Consider the following 15,413-nt stretch of genomic DNA (forward strand, 5'->3'; position numbering starts at 1 on the left):
ACTGCAATTATTGTAATCATTTATCTTATGAACGTGAAAATACATGTCAATTTGTTTCATTCTTGTAAACTGCATCTTCAACATCATATTCCACTCATGCCAAACAAAAACCATAGCAATGCTTATAATGAGTGGTTGCGCTCTTCCAATATTATCACCCTTTAAATTCGGCAAAGGCGTATTTGCGGTAAAACCAGTCGATTAGCGGTGCAGTCGACGGTTCCATGCCTTTCCCTCTTGAGTTGTTCGCTCAAGGGTACCTGGTGTCTAATACCCCAATAGAAACCTTACTCTGTCTAACTATGCATGCATCATGGTCAAACATAGCCGATTCAGTCATGTTGTCCACATAATGACTCATTAAGATAGCCTTGTCCAAAGTCCATCGGGTTTCCCTGAAACCCAAACGGACACCTACATGTTCTGTGCATTTATTTGGAGAACTAAATGCTTTTTATGTTGATTATTGGTATTAAATAGTCGATTACGGTGGGGGTGAGGTCTTAACCCTTTTGTTTTGCAGAAAATGAATGACAAAGTTCCTAATTTCGGTATGGTAAACATACCTTCACTCTTGCAGACATGGTGGAGAAACCTTCCATCGAGCAACCAAATCAACGAATGGAAAGAGAGAGTCACCAAGGCTAGTGAGAAGCTAGAATACCTGGAGTACAGCTTGCTGGAATTGGAAGGGAAAGTGAGAAAACGAGTCATCGACTGCAAAATGTTGAGGAAGGCAAAGGAGAACGTCTGGCGATAGCATTTTTAATGGAAAATCTGCGCGAGCTGGAGGACTTGATCAACGAGAACATTCAACCTAAAGAAGGTCCTTCTGGGACCAAATAGTTAGGAGTCTTTCTTTTTTGCTTTTAATGTAATAAGGCCAATGGCCATTAGTGATATTTTTACTTTCTGCTATTTTAGTGTCGTTTTGGGATTCGTCTTATTTTTATCAATAAAATGAGGCACTTAGCATTATAAGTTCTCCAAGCTAATTTGTCACTAGACCTACCTCAGGCACAACGAGGCACCTAAATTAGGACGCGATTTATATTCTTTCACAATGTATTTAAATAATGCAACATTTTCTTCTCATAACCTGCACTAACTTGTTACCTTTTTGTTTTTCTTTATTTTTATTTCCTTCCCCAAAGGTTAGTTCATGCATTCTGGCACCATCATCATACAGTAAGAGATCCAATGCTCAGTCAGCAATTGGTCAATCAGAACCACCAGGGCCCGGAAAGTTTCGGGGTAGCAAGGCTAAACAAAAGCACCATGCATCACATTTTTACTTTTTACTAGCTGATTTTATTTCCGCATTGTCTTTAATTTTGAAAAAAGCTCTGATATTCAAAACAATTATGAATCTAATCGAAGCATTTCAGTTTATTATATATCTCGCTCTTATTATTTCCCTATCATTCACTTTGTTTTACACAACATTACTATTACTTGCCTTGATAATGAACCAACGATTGTGACTTGCAACGAGACAATGCAACAAACGGATACGGACTCAGAAGAGGATGATATACCAGAAAAGGTCGTTAGAGGAGTTGAGAATTTTGAAAATAGGCCTAAGTCTAACTTGGAAGAAACTGAGGTCGTTAATCTGGGAGATGCAGAGAATGTCAAAGAAATGCGCATCAGTGTTCACCTGTCACCATCAGAAAAGAAAGAGTACAAGGAGTTCCTAAATGAATATGAAGACATATTCGCTTGGTCATATGATGATATGGCCGGTCTCAGCACATCCATTGTAGCTCACAAACTGCCAACAAACCCGACATGCCTAACGGTAAAGCAGAAGCTCAGGAAATTCAAACCCGACATGAGTTTGAAAATCAAAGAAGAGGTTACCAAGCAAGTCAAAGCCAAGGTTATCAGGGTAGTAGAGTATCCGATATGGTTAGCCAACATCGTCCTAGTGCCAAAAAAGGATGGGAAAGTTAGAGTTTGTGTTGACTACCGGGATCTTAACCGGGCCAGTCCTAAAGACGACTTCCCCTTGCCGAACATACACATTCTAATTGACAACTGCGCCAAGCATGAGTTACTGTCTTTCATTGATTGTTTCGCTGGGTATCATCAGATATGGATGGACGAGGAAGATGCAGAGAAAATGGCTTTCATCACGCCGTGGGGAATGTACTGTTACAAAATAATGCCATTCGGTTTGAAGAACGCTGGTTCCACCTATATGAGAGCCATGACTACCATCTTTCATGACATGATACACAAGGAGATCGAGGTATATGTGGATGACGCCATCATCAAATCCAAGAAAGCCAGGGATCACATGGCAGATCTAAGAAAGTTCTTCAACAAACTAAGGAGGTTCAATCTGAAACTGAATCCTGCCAAGTGCGCATTCGCGGTTCCTGTTGGAAAATTATTGGGTTTCATCGTGAGTCGTCGAGGAATAGAATTGGATCCAACAAAGGTCAATGCTATCCAAAAATTGCCACCACCAAAGAACAAGAAGGACGTGATGAGTTTCCTGGGAAGACTCAACTATATCAGCCGGTTCATAGCTCAATCCACGGTCATTTGTGAACCAATTTTCAAAATGTTGAAGAAGGACGCTGCTACCAAATGGACTGATGATTATCAGAAAGCTTTTGACAGAATCAAGGAATACCTATCAATGCCACCGGTCTTAGTTCCTCCTAAACCAGGAAGACCCCTATTGCTTTACCTTGCGGTATCGGATAGACCATTCGGTTGTGTTTTAGGACAACATGATGAAACAGGGAGAAATGAGAAAGTCATTTACTATCTCAGTAAGAAGTTCACACCATATGAGGCCCGGTATTCTCTTTTAGAACGCACTTGTTGTGCTCTGACTTGGGTCGCGCAGAAGTTGAGGCATTACTTCTGTGCTTACAGTACTTATCTCATATCCAAAATGGACCTTCTGAAGTAAATCTTCTAGAAGCCCATGCCCACTAGAAAGCTCGCCAAGTGGCAGATCCTGCTAAGTGAATTCGATATTGTTTACGTGACCCAGAAAGCAATTAAAGGGCAAGCCTTGGCGGACCATCTCGCCGAGAATCCCGTAGATGGAGAATACGAGCCCATAAAAATGTATTTTCTCGATGAATAGGTATCTTTCATAGGAGAAGATATTGCAGAATCCTATGATGGTTGGAGGTTGTTTTTCGACGGAGCTGCAAATCTCAAAGGAGTTGGCATAGGAGCAGTCTTAGTATCAGAAACTGGCCAACACTACCCAGTATCCGCCAAGCTCAGGTTCCCTTGCACCAATAATATGGCCAAATATGAAGCCTGCATCTTGGGGCTCAAAATGGCTATTGACATGAACGTTCACGAGTTTCTAGTGATCGGGGATTCAGACTTGCTCATACATCAGGTTCGAGGAGAGTGGGCAACCAAGAACTCTAAGATACTTCCCTACTTGCATCATATACAAGGGTTGAGGAAAATGTTCACAAAGACAGAATTTCAACACGTCCCCATAATCCAGAACGAGTTTGCTGATTCATTAGCTACTTTATCATCCATGATCCAGCATCCAGATACAAATTTCATTGACCCCATCCCAGTAAAGATTCATGATCAGCCAACTTATTGTGCCCACGTTGAGGAAGAAGCAGATGGAAAACCATGGTTCCATGACATCAAGGCGTACTTTACAACAGGGGAATATCCAGGACTTGCCAATGCTACTCAGAAGCATACACTTTGTAGGCTATCCAACAACTTTTTTCACAGTGGAGGAATCCTTTACAGAAGGACTCCCGATTTGGGTCTACTAAGGTGTGTCAAAGCAAAAGAAGCATCCAGGCTATTGGACGAGGTGCATGCAGGGACCTGCGGGCCGCACATGAATGGTTTTGTCTTAGCAAAAAAGATACTCCAAGTAGGGTATTTCTGGATGACTATGGAAACAGACTGTATCCAATATGTTCGCAAATGCCATCGTTGTCAGATACATGCAGATATGATAAAGGCGCCTCCAAACAAGCTTACTCGACAAGATCACCATGGCCATTCGCCGCTTGGGGAATGGATGTTATCGGAACTATCGAGCTTGCCGCATCAAATGGGCACAGGTTCATCCTAGTGGCAATCGATTATTTTACCAAATGGGTCGAAGCAACATCATACAGGGTGGTCACTAAGAAGGTTGTGGCGGGTTTCGTCCACGACCGCATTGTTTGTCAGTTCGGGGTTACAGAATCAATCATCACCGATAATGGTTCCAATCTCAACAGCGACTTGATGAAAGCAATGTGTGAAACTTTCAAGATCAAACACAAGAACTCTACAGGACTCAGATGAATGGAATTGTGGAAGCAGCCAACAAGAATATCAAGAAAATACTAAGGAAGATGGTCGAAAGGCACAAACAATGGCATGAGAAGTTATCATTCGCCTTATTGGGATACCGCACTACAGTCCGCACATCGACCGGAGAAACTCCCTACATGCTGGTTTATGGTACAGAGGCGGTCATCCCCACCGAGGTAGAAATCCCCTCCTTAAGGATCATGCAAGAAGTAGAATTGGATGATGGAGAATAGGTAAAAGGTCGCTACGAGCAGTTAGCCCTTATAGATAGGAAAAGGATGAATGCGATTTTCCATGGTCAGTTGTATCAGAACAGAATGTCCAGAGCCTTCAACAAAAGGGTTAAGCCAAGGAAGTTTACACCGGGGCAACTGGTGTTGAAGAAAATCTTCCCACATCAAGATGAGGCCAAGGGGAAGTTCTCTCCTAATTGGAAGGGTCCGTACATGGTTCACCGGGTTCTAACTAGAGGAGCCCTTATTCTTGCGGAGATGGATGGAGAAGTCTGGCCGAAGCCAATCAATTCAGATGCAGTGAAACGATATTATGTGTAACCACTTATGATTCCCTTAATGATGTAATTTGAACTACGCCTGACCTGATTCCCGTTTAAGAGAGGATACGTAGGCAGCCCTATGGGTTTGGTCATAATTTAATAAAAATTCCATTTTCCCCGCTATTGGAACTGGGGCAGAATTTTGAGGAGGACCCTCAAAATTCCGAAGTTAATTTTAGTTCATGCATCGCCAGAAGCGTCAGCCCAGTAAACTGGGGCAGAATTTTGAGGAGGACCCTCAAAATTCCAGAGAAAAGAGGTTGCAATGTCTTGAACCACGTCGCAGTCGTTAGTTCATCTAAAGAAAAATATTTTTGATTATATATTTACTAGAGCATGCATAACTATTATCTGAATTGCTATTGTTTAGCGACGCTACCCCAATAACACACAACGTCAAAGGCCCGGGGAAGACGGACTAACCTTTTCCCTTACAGAACTCACGATTTTTCTTTGGATGCAGGCACTCGACTCACAATATTTCAGGTATATTTATGAACGCATACTTTCCCAAAAATGCAACTTCTCAGAATCATCACTTGCCCGCAATTGCTATCAATACACAATCTTCCCAGCAGTCATATTGTCGTAATCGGCTATCAGCTAAGAGATCTTACTACTAATCATCCTTTTACATCCCTTCATCGCATAAGGCTACCTTTCTGCCTTCCGAGGTTAAGCTCTACCTCCATCTGCATCGCATAAGGCTACCTTTCTGCCTTTTGAGACTAAGCATTGTCTCCATCCGCATTTCCCTGCATTGCATAAGGCTACCTTTCTGCCTTCCGAGGTTAAGCTCTACCTCCACCTGCATCGCATAAGGCTACCTTATCTGCCTTTCGAGACTAAGCTCTGTCTCCATCTGCATTTTGCATAAGGCTATCTATGTGCCATCCGAGGTTAAGCTCTACCTTCATCCTGCATAAGGCTACTTATCTGCCTTTTGAGACTAAGCTCTGTCTCCATCTACATTTTGCATAAGGCTACTTGTCTGCCTTTCGAGGTTAAGCTCTACCTCCATCTTGCATAAGGCTACTTACCTGCCTTTCGAGACTAAGATCTGTCTCCATCTGCATTTTTGCATAAGGCTACTTATATGCCTTTCGAGGTTAAGCTCTACCTCCATTCTGCATGAGGCTACTCATCTGCCTTACGAGACTAAGCATTGTCTCCATCTTGCATGGCTGAAACATCGCCACTTTATTTTTCGAACGGCTGAAATATCGCCACCTGCATTTAAATTCAGGCTTTGGCTGAAAGATCGACACCCTTTGCATTCATTTGGCTGAAAAATTGCCACCTTCTCATGGGCTGAAAGATCGCCAACTTATTCAAAGGCGTCATAGTTTGGAGGCACCATCGGCATAGCCTGAGAACACCATTTCATGGCCTACGAATCTTCACTTTTATGCTCTTCATGGCCCAGGACATCATAGTCCGAGGACGTCATCCTAACCATCCGAAGACAACATTCATGGTCCAACGGGAACTTGCATCATGTTTTAATTATGCACAATATACGCCGCTTTGCTCATTTGCAGGTACACCGGCTAGGAAACGGCCGTCTCAACAGGAGCGATCCCGCTCCGGTCCTCCGCAGACTATTCGACTCCAAACACCTTTCAAACCTAATCATTTCATCTGTCTTTTCGAATCTCCATCGAAACACTCCGTCAATGGTTCTTGAACTACATATGGCCTGATTCCTATAAACCAGGGATATGTAGGCATCTCAGAAGCCCGGGGCTTGGTCGAAACTCTTTTCAATCACCATCCGGTCAAAATTGACCATCTTGTCTTTACCCGACAACTCTTTCATCCTCCTCGGGTAAAGAGGGCAGCTGTTGATACCCATTTTTTCCCTACATATTTTCAAAATGACATATATGTGCATATATAAGCACCCCAAAGGGTTTTGGCATTTTTAATGATTTTTAAATCAATTTACGGCCTATTTTTACATCATAAAATCCCAATAATTATTCCCAAAAAACGTGCCATTTTGGAAAATAATTTACTTTATTCTCATAATTACCTTAAATATAGTTGGCATAATTTTTTGCATATTTTTACAAATTCGTTTGGTATTTTAAAACTAAATTGCATGTAATTGTCATGCTAGCCTCTTTAAGATTTAATAGCATTTTTCTTAAATATAAATTGATCCCAATATTTTAAATTAAGGTTTACATATTATTTATTAACTCAGTACCTTTAATTTGCTTTTAAAACATATTTACTATTTTTATAAAATAATAGCGGAAAAACTGGCTATTTCAATTTTAGCCTCAATTCGTTTCAATTTTAACCACAATTCCATCTCAATCTCAGCCAATTTCAAGCCCAAATTGGACCAGCCCAATTCAAATTTAACCCGGCCCCTGACCCATTAACTAAACCCGTCCGTTTGTATCTTCAGATCCTGGTCGTTGATCATTTTGATCAACGGCCCTCGTCCCTCCTTTCCTTTTTAATTTCGAACGACCTAACCCTATCTCTCATTTCACTTCGACCGCCGCCCTCAAACCCCCCTTTCTCTCAAACGCCTTCTAACACTCAAAAACCCTAGCCGTCTTCCTTGTCCTATCCGACCAAATCTCACCGGAGTCCATGGCTTCTCAGGCCATGGACGGCCTATGCTCACCTCCTTTCACCCCCAAATCATGGTTGTTCGAGATTTTGAGGTTCGACCTCAACGATGCCCGTTCATATCCTCCACAAATCTGAGGTCCTATGGCCTCTCCGGTTCCGTTCCGACGTGTTCGAACCTTAAAAAAGCATAGCTATGGCTCAAACCTGTTCGAGTCCAGACCCTTTCCAAGCCTTCTCATTTCTAGGGTTTCTGAGAAATCCTAAAGCTGTCGAGGTTCCTTTTTCTTTTATTTTATTAGATATGTGGTAAATCTGTGTTATACTCGAAGTTTTAAAACTTTTCCCCAATTTTTCTTTTTTAAAACTAGTCTGTTTCGATTTAGGGTTTTCAAAAATCTTAAAACGACTTCTGTCTCTTCTCCTTCTTCTTTTCTTTTTGTGAATCTGTATATGCCATGTTTCTTACGAGTTTTTCGCTTATATCTTATGTTGTTTCCTCGCATGTCTTCTCCTATGTTCTTGTGTTTTGCTGTTATTACGCACGTTCTTCTGTTTTTGTGTTTTGTTCTTTCTTCTACTGGGTTCTATTAGCATGTTTTATGTGTCTCCCTCGCATATCCCTCTACTGTATTTTTTACTGAGCTTTTGCTCCTTGCCTGCCTTCACTGGATTTTTTGTTTAAAGCCCTAAGCATGATTCTTCTACTGTTTTCCTAAACCTGTATTACTTGTCTCTCCTGAACTTGTTTAAGCAACAAAGCTTTGCCTAAATGTATTCCCTGTATTTCGAATTTGCTTTCCTCTTTGCTTATTCTCTCATGGGTTTCTAAGAGAGGGTTTTGAGCCTATTCTACTTGTTGTTCTTCACCTATGTATCTGATTTGAGTCAGAAAACCCTAGTGTTGGAGGTTTTTTGACAAGCTTGGCTGTGTGCCTGGGCTAGGGTTCCATTCAGAACCCTCACCCTCTTTCAAAGACTCACTTTGAGTCTATGAGCCTAACTTTCCTTGCTACTCTGATTTTTTTGCTAGTGTTGCAACAACTCTCTCTTGTCTCTGTATGGTTTTTATATGACTTTCTCTTCTTTCAAAAGGCCTTTGGCCAGCCTGTGATTGATTCCGAGTTCCTTTTTTAAAAGGTTTGATTGTGTGATGTTGATTTTCTTTAAATTAAACCCTTCTCACCTTTTTCTGGTTGGATTCATTCACACTAAGATTCGAATCCTGATTTTACTGGCTGGTTGATTGATTGTCTTTCCTTGTTTGACCTAAACCGTGTATTACTAAACGGTTTCCTTAAATAGGTTTCTGTGTATTTGCCCATGTTATGCTGCCTTAAAAAAGATTTAAAATCAAAATCATTTCCTTATTTGTCATGCCCGTTTGAAATCAATCCCTTGGCTGAAGGGAAATCTGTGTGATTGACTTTCAAAATTATTTTCTTACCTTCTTCTCACTTGTCTTCGGCACTATAAAAAGGGCTACCCCTTTTGCACTTAATACAGACATACACAGAAAAAGACTTCGAACTTTTCAATACTTTCTCAACTTCTAGTATTGAGCACTCTGCTCCTCTTCTATTTCTACTTTTTGAAACATTCTTGAGTTCTCTTTGAACTCTCAAGTATTTGCTGAAGACTCGATTTTGCTCATGCTGGCTTCTGGCTGTTTACTTGCTTTTGTTGTTCTGCTATTCTAGTACTTGCAACTGGTATGTCATTCTTAGTTAAATAATGCCCCTTAACTATATGTTTATTTCCTAGCCTGTCATGCTCTCTCTTTCACCATGTGTTTACATCTTAGTCTGTTATGCTTTCTTTCCTTATGTTTCTGCAACTCTGTATGTTCTCTTCTCATGTGAATCCCTTCCCTTTACTCCTTTGTATGAGAGTACAGTTCTAGCCATGACAACACTCTATTATTGCTGCCCATGACTTTGAACTAGGTTCTTTTGAACCCTTTACTCGAATCAATTCCCACTTCCCTTTTCCCCTTTATATGCTGAGCTAGATTTGGGTCTGGTGGTGTCCTAATCACCATCTAGACTCAGGTCTGACCTCTAAGGTCTTCTCTTAACTTGTTTGGACCAAACAAATGGTCAGGGGTGTGCCACTCAACACCTATGGCTGGGTATGACCACCACTTGTTAGGGCTCCCCAATCCCTCTTTCACTTTACACTCATTCCTAGTTCTAAGTTCTGCCCCTCTCTGGTAAGCCATGTTTTGGGAATCTAGAGCTCCCTCTGAACTTGGATGCCTGAGGGCTGGCTTTTCCGCACTGCACTTTACTATAACTCTGGAATGGTGTTTGGGGTGTAAGCACTGCCTGGAGATCTTGAAGCTCCTTGGAACTTTGACACATCCCAAATAAGAGAAGGCTTCAGAACCTGGATCCTTGAAAGATGGTTTACTACATATGTCAGACTGGGAGTCTGAATTAGGCCCTCCTTGGTTGGAATTCTGATTTCGGATGTATTTTATTTTTTGATTAATTCTGCTCTGTAATAATCTTGTAATAACATTTGGGGTTGGCTAGTGGAAAAGGACAGGGAACTATGCATGCAAGGGTTAGATGTCATGCCTATAGGGGTTATCATTTCCGAAATTCTGTATCCCATCTAGAGATCATGCTTGTAGGAATTACTGTCTCTAAACGTTCTACGTTTTACAAATCACTGAAACTCTGCATTTTCATACTATGCCTATAGGATTTTCTGCACTTTCATATAGATACCATGTCTGTAGGATTTTCTGCAATTTTTCATGTGCATCTGTCATTAGGCAAACTTGTTATAGGATTTAAACAACTAACCAATCGCATATAGATGACCTGCCTATGGGAATTCTGTATAATTATAACAGTGTTTAAAATCAGTTACACTTAGAAAGAATGCCTAAAGGAGCTATTAACTAACTTGAATCGCCAATTCATCTAAAATTAGTAGCAATAATGCATAAGCACCTGCAGAACTTATGTTTTTGTAACTGACAATTCCTTTCTGCAATCAGTCTACTTCTTTATTTCCGAAACTTACATATATCATGCCTATAGGTTCTGTTTAACGCCTAGGCAAGTCTTAGGGTAAAATTTTATAATTGCATTAGTTTTGATAAGTACAACCAGCAGACAGACCTAATTTGGACTTCTTATTTGAAAGCATGTGATAAATTAGCCACATTTCCTACGTTAAGTTTAATACAGACCAAACCAGTATTTGTAAGTCATGCTAAATAATCTGCTGCTTTGAATGAGGAGGCCGACTTGAGCCTTAACTGCTATTTGTTTCCCTTTTAACTGCTATATGTTATTGTTTGTCGCCTAGATTTTTATCCTTTTGAAAACTCCGCAAAAGCCCCAACTCCCTCCCCTTTAGGATTACTAGTCCCATATGCCTCTAGGACTGATAGGATTGGGACGGGTAATGGCATGCAATAAGTAACGATACCATTTCGCGTTTAAATACCTTAACGGGGTGGGAAGGGTAGATATGGATATGATGACCGATGCGCTAATATCACGTGCGACCCCTCTTCTGAGGAGTGATCGCTGGGTATTGCATTGAAGTGATCCATATTAATTATAAACTTAGGACTCCCTCCCTTTATTTGCTTTCATCGCTTCTTGTAAAACTGTTCAAATCTCTTTTTCATGAATTTCTGCCCTATCTACTTACCTTCAAAAATTTTCAACTTGGTCGCAATGTTATGTGTGAATCCTTATTTGAGCCTTGATTGTTTACTTGTCAAGTCACAATTATAACATGGCCGGGAACCACACTAGTGAATCTTGAGGGGTGCCTAACACCTTCCCCTTAGGATAATTTCTAGCCCTTACCCTAATCTCTGGTATCTTCATCTCAAACCCTTCTTAAAGTGTCCTAATGCACTATAATCATTAGGTGACGACTCATCAACTTCTAAATCCAATTCTCGAAAGGGAATAGAGTTGTCCTCCCAATGTCGTATACCCGATTTCTGACCCCGCGGTTAGAGAAAAAGGGGGCGTCGACAACAGCAGCTCAAAACCGGGTTTTAAAATCCAAAACTCAAGCCATTTTAACCAAGTGCAAGGTCTTTGAAAGTTTCAGAAATTTCAGCTAAGCAATGAAATCAAAGAACACTAAAACCAAACAGAATTCTCAACTTTCCAAAATACAGGGATTTCAGTATTATCTTTCAAAGCTTTTTAAATCTAGCCGTTTCTAACTTTTTCAGAAACTTTTAGTCCCTAAAATCTCTGCCTTGAGCCTGAAGAAAGGGTGCCTTTATAGGCAAGCTTTTAAGGCAGCCTAAAAGTATTCAATTTTTGCACCTTACCCCTTTTGGAATTTTCACTTTTGCTATTCAATCCCTAGCTTAAAAATTAGTTTTCAAATAAGTCCCAATCCCCAGCTTCTAGGAAGCTTCCTATTCAGTTAAAAGAGATTCCCTCACCTAGAATTCCTAGACTACCCCTTTATGTCCTGTTAATTACCCCAGCCTACCTCATGGGTCAAGTTGACCCAATATCTTAAACCCAATTGAGCGTGCTCCCCTTGAAAATGGGTCAGAAATGACCCCAAAGCCCAAATCCAATCAGAAAATCCATTTGGTAATTCATGAAGAGCAGAAGAAGAGACCAATTAAATGATTTCAAAACCAAAATCTAAATTAAACGACTGATTTAAACCAAATAATGAGCTAAAATTAACTATATTACCAAGCCAACAACATCTAATTAAACTAATCATACGACTAAAAAACAGAAGCTTAAAGTCATGAGTGACAATTAAGCATGACGAGTGAATAAAACAACGTTTAAAAGTTGAAAGAAAAACTGAAACATAGTTGGAACAAATATACACATGGATCGATCCAGAAAAAAAGAAAGCCTAGGTTCAAAACCTTGGTCAATTTTCAGTCTACTCATGAAAAATGAGAAGAAAGGAAGAGGAGTAAGTGGTAAAATAACAAAATGGACAGAAAAGATAAGAGAAAGGAGGACTTACCAACTTAAATAATCACTTCTAGATGCCCTGATTTAAACAAAATTGATGCTAACCGCTTGTTCTTTCTCAAGAACAAGCAGACATCATTAATTTTTCCTTGAATAAGATTTCAAAACTCGGAAAACTGGAAGCCTATGTCATGCATGCCACAGATTCAAGAGATTCTGATTTTGGGCTTTTAAAGCTTCAACTTCGATTCAAGTTTTGACAAAAGTTAGGGTGATTTGAGGGAAAAGAGTGACAGATTTGGGACGAGGAAGGCTTGGGGGTTCTTTGGTGTTAGTTTGGGGTCGATTGGTGGAGGCGCCGCCACCGGAGAAACTATGGCGGCGCTAGGGTTCTGAGTTTTAATCTAATATTCGAGGAGCTCAGGCCGGATTTGAGGGAAATTGAATGGGGATTTGGAAAGAGGGGGTGAGGAGAGTATTCGGTGTTAATTTCATGGCGATTGGACGCCGGCCACCGCCGTGGGCGATTTTTGGCAGGCGGCAGGCGGTGGCATTACATGAGAGACTGAGAGATAAGTGAGGGGTAGGGGGACATTTTCGGACAATTTTATATGGGATAGGCTCAGTTCCGGACCGTTCGATCAATTAAGATCGACGGTCCCGATCAAAGGATAACGGAAACGACGTCATTTGGTCATTTAGTGGTGCGGACCGGGTATGGGGTGGTCTGGGCCGGATTTAACAGGTTTGGACGGGTAAAATTGATTTGGGCTTGAGGGATTTTAACTTTTGGCCCAAAAATCCGAATCTTCTCATTTCTTCTTCATTTTCTTTTTATTTTTTTCAAAACTCTTTTTCTCCCCTTTTTTTTCAAAATTAAAAATAAAACCTAAATTAATTCCTAATACAAATTATCCTACTAAATTAAACTAGTTAACTCTAAATAATAATTACCACAAATAATTAAATACCAAACTAAAAGGAAAACTACCAAAATTCAAAACTCAAAATTAAAAATGCAAAAAATAGTTCTTTTTCGTGATTTTTTCATTTTTGTAAAACAATAATTTACCAATTAATCTAAAAATGTAAAATTAAATCCTAAATTCAATGCGTGCTATTTTGGTATTTTTCATGATTTAAATAAAACTTAAACGTGCACAAAATTGCAAACAATTAAATAAAATTCTACAAAATTCCTAAAATGGTAAATAATTAACAAAATCTATTTTCTTGGGATTTTTATAGGAGTATTTCATATAGGGCAAGAACCACGTGCTCACATCAACTGTCCGTGCTCGAACCGGCTCATCCACCCTCGGTCCTCGTCCTTTTTGCCGTTAACGGCAGGGGACCGAGTGGATCGACATTGTAGAGTAATCAAGCCCTGGTAATGCAGCGACCGATATAACCTAACGAGATAGTTGAGGGTGAATTCGAGCCCTGCCTTATCCGCAAAGTACCTTATCATCAGCACTATCTTCCAAAGGGATGGGTGAGCCTGTTCCAGGGTAACCAGATATCTCCTACAGAATTCAAGCATGACCCTGTCGGGGGGACCCGACGTAAAAGGATACGCACGCTCAAAAACCCCTCAACATGGGTCATGCTACTCTCCTCCGGGGAAGGTACCTGCAGTACCACTCCTTCTCCCCATCCACAATCTTTTCTAATCATCTCGAGGTGATCCTCCCTTATTGAGGAGATGAACCTCGATGCATGCTCCCGATGCCCTTGAATGTTGGGAGGTATCTCCAACGTAAAGTCTCTCCTTGAGACAAAGCACCTCGAGGCCCACTCACCGGGTACCAGCGGTGTACCACCGACCAAACACAGAACAGAGGAAGAACTTCCCTCTCCTTGATGGGAAGATGTCGATATAGCAGTCATGGCTACGGTAAAATAGGAAGAGGAGGATGAAGATTTGGGCAAAGGCTTTGAGTTGAAACGACGGGAGAACTAGCATAAATAACAAGGTTCTATGGAAGAAATAGTTACTCAGAGTAGTAGAATTTCCATTTGTGAAGTAGTTGAGTGAATATATAAATGCAGGCAGTGACTTCTCACCTACCCAGAAGACCAATTAATTCTGGCCATGACAGCGTCACCTTTTTTGAGAAATGTACTGGCTGGACCACCCCAGGGGTCCCATTATCAGGTTGCATGAATGTTGCTATCACGCGAAGTTTGGGAGGTATCGAGACCTCGAGGTTTTCCTTATATCATAAGCATCGGCCCCAAAGGAGCTATCGACCTAATTTCGAGATAGAACCCGATCTAAGGGGAACCGATTACTCCAAGTATGAGCTCCAAAGAGCCAACATCAAAATTCAAAGGCTAACTCCTCAAGAATGGTGGAGTATAAAAAAGGAAATACTTGAAGCAGAAAGATTCTCTTGCATTGCCAAAAATATATTTAAATGGGGCGTCTTTACAAGACTTGTTTCCCCGGGAGTAAATACACAAAAAGAAAGAAGAAAAGAAAAGATGATGCAGGCTTACTTTTTATTGCCACTACCCTTAGAACCATCTTCGGGACCTTCATCCAGAGCGACTAAGAGTGCCCAATTTTCTTCCGATTCACGGGCCTTCTCGATCTCAGTTGAGAGATCGGCACCTTTGGCACTGACTTCCTCTAACTCTTGCCTCCTCGCCTTTGCACTAGCATGAGCGACAACCCGAAACATTTTTTGCTCGGCCTCCACCGATATACTTCAGGCTATTTGATTCGTAGTGGCAGTGGTCTTCAGATAATTAGCAGCGTTTTCTTTGACCTAGGACTTGGCCGCGGATAGCACGACAATATCTTTTCGAGCATTTTGAAGAAGACCCTGGGTCAATACCAATTCTGAGGTCACTACCTTATTTCGCTTCCTCAGCTCGAGGATCTCCCCATTCTTCTGCCCGATCTGCAAAAGAAAAGATAAGTCAGCAAACATTGAAATATGGGAATGGTGAACGGATTTACGAATAACGAGTTACCTGCTCAGCAAGGCCAGCCCTTTCTCTGAGCA

The 15,413-nt window shown here is 40.9% G+C and overlaps 1 protein-coding gene across 1 annotated transcript; it reads left to right on the forward strand.

The window, feature by feature from the left end:
• Positions 1–2,302: 2,302 nt before the first annotated feature.
• On the forward strand, positions 2,303–4,308 carry LOC138870647 (uncharacterized). Its single transcript, XM_070148472.1, has 4 exons — positions 2,303–2,491; positions 2,582–2,786; positions 3,123–3,255; positions 3,966–4,308. The coding sequence occupies exons 1-4, from the start codon at positions 2,303–2,305 to the stop codon at positions 4,306–4,308; spliced, it is 870 nt and encodes a 289-aa protein (XP_070004573.1).
• Positions 4,309–15,413: the final 11,105 nt, after the last annotated feature.

The sequence above is a fragment of the Nicotiana sylvestris genome, chromosome 6 (genome assembly GCF_000393655.2).
Source record: "Nicotiana sylvestris chromosome 6, ASM39365v2, whole genome shotgun sequence".
In the NCBI taxonomy this organism is placed as follows: Eukaryota; Viridiplantae; Streptophyta; class Magnoliopsida; order Solanales; family Solanaceae; genus Nicotiana; species Nicotiana sylvestris.